Below are 12041 nucleotides of genomic sequence, written 5' to 3'. Positions count from 1 at the left end.
TGCAGGCCAAGGAGAACTATGATATGAGTGAAAAGACGAAAATCCTGGATCCTGCCGATGTAGCCCAGGCTGTGGTGTATGCTCTAACACAACCGGACTATTGTGCTGTCAACGAAATCCTTATTGAACCAAAAGATGCTCCTATTTAAAAATCTGTTGATGCCTAAGTGTCGAACGAAAAAACAAGGGTGAAACATGTAAGAAATAAATATTTTTGACATCTGTTTATTTACTTTTTTTAATATATTCCTTCATCCTATTTATGTAATGCTATATATATTACAATGACAGACGTAATCAAATGAAGAAAGGAACACCTAGACGTGTGCTGTATTGACTCGAATATAAACCACATATTTTATCTAAATTTCAATTGTGGAAAATTAGGATGTGTTTATATTCGCGAGCTTCCAAACATTATGACATTTCGTCATATCGTATTGTTAAAAAATTCTCACATTGAAATAAAAATAACAAACGGCCACATTGAAAATGCTGTAATGTTATTCAACAAAAGCATTGTCGATACAATCAACATTCTTGATGGTGTACTCTGATTTTTATCATTAATAGTGTGTTTGTTGTTCTCTAAGTTCATATCGGTATTATTTCTACTGAAGTGATCTACAGGTTTGTCGCCAATATGAACTATCATGCAGGGAAGAAAACATCATTTAGCATAGGAATTAAGGCGTAGTTACATAGGTTTCTCTGGATGTGCCTGTAAATAATTACAGGGCTCATAGCGAGTCACTTTTTTTTTTAAAAACTAAAAGTTTCCTTTTTTAAAGTTGGTCACTAAAAGTTACTTTTTTTTTTTTTTTTTTCAAATTTGTCACTAAAAGTTACTTTTTTGGGAGGTAAAGTGACTTTAATGTGATTTATGTTTTGCATTGGCAATTTTCTAAGAAAAATATTATAAAAGTAAATGGAAAAAGGCGGAAACTTGTTGCTCATTACTCTTCTGAAAGCTTCAGTACTTGCTGCCACATGTGAAACAGTCAGCTTTAGACCGTGTTGTCACATTAGAAGAACTTGTAGCTGAACCCCCCCCCCCCCAAAAAAAAAATATCATGAAACCCTACCATATTTTACAATGTAAACATAGTCTTGAAAGGGACACACAACATTTTTTCCATCTTGCAAGGAGTTGAACAATGTGCAACTTTCTTGGAAGTCTTGTTTGCTACCTGATATCGCCCTCCCGCTGACATAAAGGAAAAACTAGTTTCGCGGCTTCCAAAACAACGGATTCTTTTGGACAGGGAGGGGAAGTGCGCCAAAATACACGTTTTTAATGAGAAGGTTCACTGTTTGTCCACTAGAGTGCAGTGCTTCATGGGTGGAAATACCTTTCTTGCTTTCAAGAAGTTGTAATATGTAAATAGTAAATAGAAAGATCGTGTTTCAAGATTTTTTTTTTTTTTTTTAATGACAGCTACAAGTTATGCTTAAGTTTTCAAGGTGGGGGGTTGAGAACCCTTCTGTGTCTATTCTTTCTTCTATGATAATAGTCTTTTAGTTTGCTCCCGTAATAGTTAACGCTCCGCTCAACGTTGTGTGTGTGTGTGGTTCATCATGTTCGTCTTGTGGTATGCTTCTTGTATGTTCTTAAGAGTAAGTAATGAATTTGAATATTTCATGACTTTGAGAACTCTCAGTGCTGAGTTAAGGTGTATAATGTCTGGGATGAAAAATTCGGAAATAGACCAGAACTGATTCCATCCACTCAGAAGCTTCTTACATCTGCTAAGTCTGCTTACCGTAACTACAAAGCATACTTAGAAAACCTAAGAAAGGAGGAAGCTCAAAAAGAAGAAGTAAAGAAGAAAAGATGAAACAAAACAACAAACAAAGAGAGGTGATGGAGAAATTGACAGGAAAAGGGGTATGATGGGATTTTGGTCACTTTTTCATGTGCTTTTGGTCACTTTTCAATTATTTACAAGAGACCAGACCACTATGAGCCCTGTAATTACTATTATATTTTTTTCTATCTTCCCTCGGCTCACATTCGAGCTAATAAGGCACAGACACACATATAGAGAGAGAATTCCAAAAGGTTTGATTCACACTGCAAGAGCGTATAGAAGGATCTTGGGGAATATCATTTGATAGGAACCGATAGGAACATTTCAATACCGTATGATTTAGCAGAACCCACAGCGAATTTATGCTTTCTCCCTTTCATATGGCTAACTAGAGCTTGTTTCCCAGAGCTTGCTGAGGGAAACATTTTTTTTTACAAACTTTGTAGTAACATGAAAATTTGTCAGACTTACAAGGCAGAAGCCAGTAGAGAACTCACGGTTTTTAAGCCACTGAGAATTGAACAAAGATAACTTACACTTGGAGAATGCCCTAATGCGAGGTATATTAACCTATGAAAACACAAAGCACCGTCATATAAAGAACTGAAATATAGACAATAATAGTGTCGAAAATATATTACACAAAACTGGAATGGTGGAAGGATTTAGAGGGGAAAAGCACGCTAACGAAGACAAATTTCAACGGTACGTAGTTTTCTTGGAGAACTACTAGCAGGCATCTGCGAAATTTACACCTTAATTTAACCTAACCTACACCCTAAAAAGTGTCATTTACACTATCATGCAACCTTTTTGGTTAGGTTACGTTATTTATAATTTTAGTACCTGGTAAAATATACTTGTACTAGAAGATGACCGCTATTCAGATAATGGACACAAAAATATTTACTATATCTATTTTAAATTCATCAATCACAACTTGCTTAACAGCTCGTACGGTAAGGATGAAAGTTTGAGGTGCTATCATATTTTAACGTAGTATAAATTTGTGAAATCTACAGAAGAAATATATAATATAAATTTAAAAGAGCATTCCAACAGTAATCCAAATATATGGGGATCTTACCTCTGTGATCGATATTTTCCCAGAAATATATTAATAAAAGCTGCATTCTGAGAAGCATACAATCTCTATAAGGAAAGCCATGAAAACTCATGATGATACAACGTGGATTATGTTTTACTTCACTATTTCGTAAACAGTCCTTAGAACAGGTGTCGGTGGTTATTTTGGCATTAGTAAGAATTTTTGTAAAGTCGCTACCGCTCCGTTGTGGGATTAATAAAATGAAACTCACTAAAAGTTCGCCCAGTAAGTACTAACTTTACCTTTCCATACTAAAGTTTCTTGGTAGTCGAAAGGTAATACGTTAAGTAGGCTGTAAGAGCTTAAGACAGATATGGAAATATTTCTCCTAAGTGTAGCAAAAGTACTTCTTGTACTGATGATGTACGAGGGGATATCAAAAGTTCGTGCCATTATCTAGAAGAAATTGACTCTGGAGAACTGACACCATGATGACATTAGTCCTTCTCTGTGTAGTCACCGTCCCTAGTGACACATTTTTGCCAGTGGTTGTTCACTTTCCTTAACCCTAAAACTCGTACTCAAAAAGCTTTTCACTTTTACATAGGTGGTGTATAGCAGACCCCAGGCGGATATCTCAGTTGAAGTACTTATAATTGCTTGTTTCAATCACTACAACACAAGAGCAGTATGTGCTAGTAGTACTAATGTTATTTTGACAACAAAAATATTCGGTATTTTTATTGTAAGAAGTATAGATTTCACCTATTTGCATTTAGCTTCGTAGGAGTAACATTTCACTTTTTTTGCTTTTTCCTGAAGCTATGCTTCCCGCTTTAAGGTTTGTGCAATAAAATTTCATCAAACATAACTTTTGTAATAAAATACTCCCATCCGTGCTGTGTAGTAGTTGTTTTGAGGCCCTATTCTGGTCTGGGTGTGTATGAAGCATAGTGTGTTGACAAGTCTGAGTAATAGATTTCGAAGTAGAAAATCATACTCTACCATTTCTTCCGGTTAAAATACTTGATGCATCGGCTTCTGAATCCACAGACAAGTTTCCCTGCCACTAGAAATTTCGGTTTCATTTGAACTATTTGTTACGGATCACGTATCCTGTGCGATTTCGAAGTATCGTTTTGCATTACTTTCCTCATGACTATATAGAGGACTTCCACAGAAGATAAAATTCCTTCTTCTGCAAGCCACTCAGGCACAACTTCCATAAAGTTACTATCTTTGGGGTCACTGAATCTTCGATGTTCCTTTTTTTAACTCATTTTCACTGACTAGTCGGCGTATCTTAAAACTAACACTAAATTACACTTACTCATATAAATGTAACACTAACTGGTCACGAAGTAGAGTACTTCCTCTATGCTATTAAAATTATGAATAATAGAAGTTTATTATTAGCAAGAACGTTCATAATCTGGGAAACTTACAGCAAAACGGCTACAAAGAGAAAATGACAAAACGAATGCAATGAATTCTCTTTACAGTCAAGTATATAGATGAGTTTTGGTTTGATAGATGAATATTATGATTTCAAATAAAGTTAATTCAACAATACAAATTATGAAACACCTGTAAAAACTTAAGTCTAGATTTATATGACAATAAAATGCATTTACCTAACAATGTTTACGTATAGCATTACAAACAAAGAATTATTTTCCGTTCGGGCCTGAGAGACCCCAGGTAAGGAAACCTGCTACTGATACAAAATAACAGAAATCTAGAAAATTGTTTGTATAAAGCTAAAATTAGGTAAGATACAAAAACACATTTAGATATTGAATGTCACGAAAGATGAAGATTTGTTGAAGAATTATTTTATCACAAGGCACTTTAATTATTTCTATGGGGTCTGTCAGACCCCAGATATGCGTTCTAGGGTTAAGCACATTCTGCAGTTTGTCTTCGAAACCACAGTTCAACTTCAGAAATGACGTTATCCCTACTGTCAAAATAGCGACCTCTGAGTAGATGCTTCATTTCTTGGAAGAGAAAGAAGTCACTTGGTGTTAGGTCCGGTGAGTATGGGGAGTGTGAAATATTTCATATCCTAATTCCATTGCTTTCATCATGGATGCATTGGTGGAATGAGCTGATGGTTCGTACAATTCGTGGAGTTGTACGCACTTTCCACTTACTCAGAAGACGGGAATAATATGTACAAGTAATAACTTGCTCCTGTTGTAGGTAATCTGTCATGATGATCTCTTCACAGTCCCAGGAAACGGAAAGCACCGTAACGGCACACTTCTTCACTCGTGGGTGGGGAAGGAGGGACGTTTCCATTGTATGTTTATTTTCTTTGTTTCCGAGTCATAAAGATAAACCCAACTTCCATCCATTGTCACTAGTCTGCCGAAAAAGTCCTCTTCATCCATCTCAAAGCAATGCAACAGATCTCTTGCAGCGTCCTCGCGATCTCTCTGGAAAGATGTGAACAGTCGTGGCACCCACCGTGCTGATACTTTCTGAAGATACAGCTGGTTGTGAATGATATTTCGGGAAGACCCATCTCATATCCAGGATTATTTTGTTTAAAACAAATGATTGAAACTTGTTTTAAACAATTGATTTTGTTTAAAACAAATTTTGTATACGTTTTAAAAATGTGTATTTTTTAAGACTTGTTTTAAACATACGTTTATTTTTATTTTATTTTATTTTTGTAAAAAAAAAAAAAAAATACCAAAGAAAGAAAATTGTCAAACGTGCTCCCCATTCAGAAGACTATTTTCTTCCGAAGTGAATGTTTTGATTTCTCGCGGCTACATCAGGTCAATATGGTGGTCTACAATTTACTTTGTCTCTTTTTTCCCCTTGTTTTTAACATTTATTGTATTGTTTAAATGCTTCACAGTTAACTTGCGATAAAGAGTCGCAGGCAAAGGGTGGACTACTTGTAGAACTGAAAAATAAAATAATTACCATGGAAACAAATTTTTGTGTTGTATTCAGAAAACAAACAAAAGGTTATTTGCTAAATTGCAGTTCTGAAATTAGGAAAAAAGAAAAAAACAAAGCGCAGGCGTTCATTGATACAATACATGTTGGTTCTCAGCTTCCGTACAACTTGGAATCGTTTAACATGAGTTTTACGGAAAGAAAAAAAGGGCATCATGTGGAGCAAATTTATTAAAGTAACTCAAACTCCATCAAATAAGAGAACGACCATACGAGCTCGTTGTAAAATGTGTAAAAAAAAGAAATGGTTGGTTTAGTTCAAAGAATGAAGAATCATTATGAAAAATACAATGCTGTGAAAAAACTGGAAACTTAAACAAATGATAAAAGTGTTGATCCGAAAATTGCTTCTGATGTGGATGAGATGCAACTTGAAACTTCAAGTAAGAATTAATTTGTATCAACAACAGGGTGGATTGATTTAAATCAGTCTGATTTAAATCACGATTTAAATCAAGATTTAAATCACTTGATTTTTTAAATAAAAATCGTTGATTTAAATCGAATTCAGAAATAAATTAATTTAAAGTGAAAATAAGTAAATTCCCGTTTCTGTTCTGTTATTTCGATTATGGAAGTTAATAATCATAACACAATGAGACTCAAATGTACAGTATACTATGAAAACAAGTGTCATGCAGAGGATGATTAGGAAAAATCCCGTTTTGAACAGGTAACGGAGCATTCCTGCTTTCTTCTTTTTGTAACATTGGGTTTGGGTTTTAAAATCGTTAACTATTCCAACTGGGAAATCACTATCGACTTTTAAGACGAAAATTCTTTTTTGTGCGTGTCTGTTTGCTTCCAGATAATAGGGCGTATTTGGAGGGGTCCTATCTCCTCTCCATTTTTTTTTATTTTATAACTTTAGGCGAAATTTATGTATTTCATGCCGCAAGCTAGTTCTGAGTTTTTTAAAAATAGGCCCCTGCCAAATATCAGTAACTTTTGTGATAAAAAGTGTCATTTTGATAAACGTTACTGTACTTTTTTCTTTATTCCTTAACCTTTTAAATTATATGACCTATTTTTAGGTGATAGGGCAGGGTCTTCATTATTCGATTAAAAAAGTACCAATAAGGCTTTTTACTTCGTTTACTTCAAGACAGGCATTTTAGAACACGTTACATATGCTTTCACGCCTTTCTGCGTTGAGGCATAGTGTGTGATGACCCCATAAATTTAAGATATTTTTTGTTATGCGTATTATTATTATTTTTTTGGCAGGTTACATTTTGCATTCAGAAGACTGAAATTTTGCACACTCGTTCAGTGCACCCCTCAATAATTTTCAGATGTTTTCAGATCTCTGCGTGGAAATAGCGGGGTCCAGAGGGGCAAAAATGTTTAAAAAAATATTTTTAACAAAAATTAGCTTTTTTCGTGATTTTGCCGCCTCAGATGGAGACATATGAATGGTACCGTTTGAAGGGTTGTTCTGTATTCTGAAGAAAATGATGTACGTACTATGCTCCTAGGATAAATAGGGATGTCTCAGGAAACTGTTACCTGAGGTCCTGTTTTATAAGGGAATCTGGGGCATTTGGGGAATATTATTTTTCGCGTGCTTACTTTTGCTTCTACAAGATGAAATTTTGCACATTTACTCAGTGCACCCCTCAGTATTTTTCAGATTTGTATCAGGTCTCTGCCTTAAAACAGAGGAAGGGGTCCACAGAGGTAAAAAAAATTAAAAAAGATATTTTTAATAGAGAATTCCTTTTTTCGTGATTTACCGGCCCCAGGTATATGATGGAGACATTTGAGGGGTACCGTTTGAAAATTTGTTTTATTCTGAAGAGAATAATGTACAAATCATGATCCTAGGATAAATAGGGATGTCTGAGGAAATTTTTATATTACATCCGGGTCATCTGGGGCATTGTGGGAATATTCTTAGCTCATTGTTAAATAGTTTCCTCACCCTTACTACTCAAGATAGAATCTTGAAATTTTGTATACACATTTAGTACAGCCCTTAGTATTTCCTAGTTGATTTTGAGATCTGTGCGTTGACACAGGGGAATCCAGAAGGGATTAAAATTAAAAAGAAAATGCCGATTACTCTCAAAATTTCCTGCTTCAGGGACATGATAGGGAAATGTGAATGTTACCGTTTCAAAAGCTGTTCTATTCTAAAGAGAGTGGTGTATGTACCATGATCCTAGGATAAATAGGGATGATGCTGTAGTTGCTTGACTGAAAGTCTATAATTTATCTTTAAAAAGAGCCATAATTTAAAAGGGTTAAGAAACATTGTTTGGGATTGATATAGGTTAACGATTGGGGATAATTCAAAATTCAACCCCTATACTTTCACTTAAATGGCATAATTAGCATTTAATACTAATTCCTAATGATTTTTCTTCAGTTCACGACTTGTATTGTACGAGGAGAAAGATTTGATTTAAATAAAAAAAATCGATTTAAATCAAAAAAATCAACAAAAATGATTTTTTTTAAAAAAAATCATGATTTTTTTCCACCCTGATCAACAATATATTTTTCATTATATTATGAAGATGTTATTTCGGCACTCTTCCCTAGCTCAGTTCTAAATTTTCTTAAAAACTTTTTAGACCCTGGCATAGCTTGTATGAAGAGAGCAGGCGAGAAAGCGCAGGGTATGGCAGTCGCCCGTGTAGCTATCTATTAAAGCGTGATACTTATTGTAACATTAGTGCCGAACATCAGTGCCCGAGACAATTCAATTTGTTCATGTGTGTGTATGTATGCACCACGCTACAGGGCACAATTTTCGGTCTTTTAACATTAAATTTTGAGGGTAGAGGCACGAGACTTCGGAATTTGCTTTATAGATTTTGACTGCAATCCGACGTAAAATTTTAAAATTAGTGCTTCGGATCCCACTTTAAACAAAAAGCCCTGTCTCATATAGCCTTGCTACTGATTCAAGACGGTAATCAGTCAAACTAAACAAACTAATTTTATGCGTTTCGAACAAACTTGGGTTGCAGGATAAATTTGGCTCCAACTCAGTTTTTATGAAATATTTTTAGATATGGGGCGCGTTCAGAGCACAAGGGATCCAAGTCCATTTTCAGAAAGGTTCACTTTTGCTCAGCAAATGTAGTATCTTCGTAGCCAAGAGTACGAAATAAATAAAAAATAACGTGAAAGGGTGTGGACTAGAGTTTCCCAGGACAATCGCTAGACAAAGACGTTGAAGGAATGGACGAGGAGGGCGAATTTCTCCCTCCTTGCTCATAAATTTAAGATATTAACATTAAATTGTGTACGCTGGAGCGTGGAAATGATTAACAAGTCAAGCTCCAAATGCCAGAGTCAATGATGCATAATTGCGTTAAGTAAATGTATGTGTTCAAAAGAATACACCGACGGAAAATGTCATATTTTCACAACCACGAATCCGAGATGAAAGAAAGAAAAACTACATGACAAGATGCAATCTAGAATTTTATATAATTGCCGCAAGAGAGGGGCGTTCGTTTAGAGGTCATCCGCCCCTTACCCTAAATTTCAGATTTTGGGGGCAATAAAGCATTTAGAAACCTTTGCTGAGCAAAGTCCAACATAAAAAATTGAAGTACTTACACTGAATAAATACGGATTTCGATCTGTTATAATCCATTTCCATTAACCATAAGGAGCTATAGGCCTATTACTGCTCTCTCGTATATTTTTTGGGTCAAGAATTCCAAAGGTGGCTCTACTTTCGAGTTTCAGGCCTGCTTATAATTCTGGAAATTGGGCCTAAGCAAATTTCCAGTTTTAATCATCTGTATGTTCTCCATATTTATTCGGTGTAAGGACCTCAAGCTTGTTCTCTTGGACTTTCCTTATTAAAAGATTTCTAAAACTGCCTTACTGTCCCCAAAATCTAAAATCCAGAGTGGGGATGGGGCGGTTGCCCTCCTATCCCACTGACGCTCCTGTCATATGAAACTATCTCACGCCCTTCACATGATTTTAGTTACATTTGTTTTGGACTCTTGACTGCGAAGATGTTGCGTTTTGAAATAGAATTCATTTGCTGAGTAAAACTGAACTTTATTGAAAATGAATTTGGATCCATTGTACTCTGAACGCTCCAAATATTACCTTTCTTCAATAATTTATTGGCTCATAAAACAACCAATTACATAGGCTTGCAGAAAACATTTTAAAGTTAGCACAACATGAAGTGTGCTTCAAACATTACTTTTCGAAAATTTATTATTTTAAAATAATTTTATTAGCATCAGTGTTCTGAAATAGTAATCAAATCTCACTCGCCTCCACAAAACTCGAGCTTAGCCTCTAAAGGCACAACTAGAAAACTTTCAAAAGCGGTAACTCCGAAATGACGTGCTTTAGGGCTAAAATAACCGCACAACCGTATTTCTGGTAGTAAAATTCTAGCCTTAAAAAAATGATACATGACTCCCTTTGCATTTGAAATTTCGAATACCAAAGATGTCCGTTATGTTGCTTGATAGCACCATCTGATGTGTCAGACCACTTCCAAGTTTCATTATTCTCTCTCAAACCGTTCCCAATACACAAGGACGGTGAGGAACTTTTGTTTTGCCATATATATTGATAGATTGTGTGAAATCTCTATAGTAGGTAGATTTTAAAATTTACCTAAAAAGGTTATTACAACCAAGAAAGTACTTATCAGAGTCACTGGCAAGAGGGTGTAATAAGAGGGGGTCGTGATATGAAATAAGTTGAGAATTACTAATCTATACTGAAATATTCTGTATCCAACACAGTGTAGTCTTAACGAGAATAAAATAAATGAAAAGATCGGTTGTAAGAGCAAAAAGTCTTAATAAATACGTTATTACATGATTTTGAAATATGTTTTAAACTGTTCAAAATGTTTAAAACATGTTTTTTTGTGTGTTTTAAAACATGTTTAAAACATTTTGAACACCTTTTTCATGTTTTAAACACATGTTTTGCTCTTTTTCAAAAAAATTGTATTTTTTCCAACCCTGCTCATATCTGTTGCACACACATTTTCAATGGTTATCCTCCTGTCTTCCATTATGATCTCAACTTTCTTTGTCAAGGGGTCATCAATGAAAAATGGTCTTCCTGTTCTAGAGGAGACCGCGATGGTCATGTGTCCAGTTTGGAATTGCCATTTCCACTTGGATACCATCTCATAAAATGGGCTTTCATCCCCATAGACTTTTTTCAGCTCTTCATGGATCTGCTTTGCTGATTTAGTCTTAAGTTTGCCAATCACCGAACTTAAAAAAAAAAAAAGAGTCCAGAATTTGCATGGTTAAGATACAAGGACCTAATTATAAAATGCATATCCGGGGGAGAGGAGAGGGGGTTGTAATTTTGTCACCTTCTAAGTGATTGTACGAACTTTTTGATGCCCCTTCATATTTGTATTTTCTCTGATATCTTGCGGATTTTTTTTTTTTTTTTTTTTTTTAATATTAAATAATTTCAAACTCCAAGGTAGAAACATGAACATACTTATCTTTGTCTAACTTATCACCGAGTATCAAGAAACTTGTGAAGGAAAAGTAGTGTCAACCATCACACAGTTTTCCCTCTGCCTTTAGTTAATAAGTTTTTGAACTCTACCTTATACTATAAAATAGCATTTTGTATTCATTTTTGATAATTTTGTAAAAAGATTTAATTTTTAATAAAGTAGAAATCTTGAATGAATAAGAAAGACAAGATGTCAAACATGTAGCGTTTTGAAGTTTGTTACAGCTTATTACAAGTTGAGTTTTATTCATAATTTCATATCTTATTTGTATCATAGCTTGCGCCCTCCTTGCTCGCTCTTCACGCCTCCTAGATTGGGAACCACTGCTTTAGAAGATAATAGATAAACAATTAAGACAAGTTTATAATTTAGGCTTCTTAACTGGATATTCTAATGGAATGGAGATTACATGCGTTAAAAATTCACGAACAACACAGTACATGAATTGATAAGGATAACCCTGCACCACTCGCGCGGTGTTAGGTATCAACAACCCTCGCGTGGGATCATAGTGACCCCACTTTATATTAAACGTATTTTTGTGTACGAAAAATGTTAATAGCATATTTTTTGTAAGTATTGTACTCTTAACATGATTTAACAGTAGGGTGGCCGGGTCAGAATTGCCAACTGTCTAGGAGAGCCAAACAAAAATATCCCTCCGGGATCATATTTACCCCGCGCGAGGGTTGCAGGGATAAAATTATTCTGTAAAGTT

At 35.0% G+C, this 12041-nt stretch overlaps 1 protein-coding gene across 4 annotated transcripts in view; it reads left to right on the top strand.

The window, feature by feature from the left end:
* LOC145681174 (uncharacterized) overlaps positions 1 to 228 on the top strand; it is a 396630-nt gene extending 396402 nt beyond the window's left edge. For all 4 annotated transcript variants that reach the window (XM_081752648.1, XM_081752647.1, XM_081752649.1 and 1 more), the window contains exon 25: positions 6 to 228. In XM_081752648.1, the coding sequence (XP_081608774.1) occupies positions 6 to 149 (144 nt within the window). In that variant the 3' untranslated portion in view covers positions 150 to 228. The remainder of the gene's footprint in view (positions 1 to 5) is intronic.
* The last annotated feature ends 11813 nt before the right edge of the window (positions 229 to 12041 follow it).

Source organism: Thermobia domestica, chromosome 3 (assembly GCF_964235325.1).
Source record: "Thermobia domestica chromosome 3, izTheDome1.hap1.1, whole genome shotgun sequence".
In the NCBI taxonomy this organism is placed as follows: domain Eukaryota; kingdom Metazoa; phylum Arthropoda; class Insecta; order Zygentoma; family Lepismatidae; genus Thermobia; species Thermobia domestica.
Note: the sequence above shows the minus strand (reverse complement) of the source record. Positions and strands in the feature narration are given on the sequence as shown.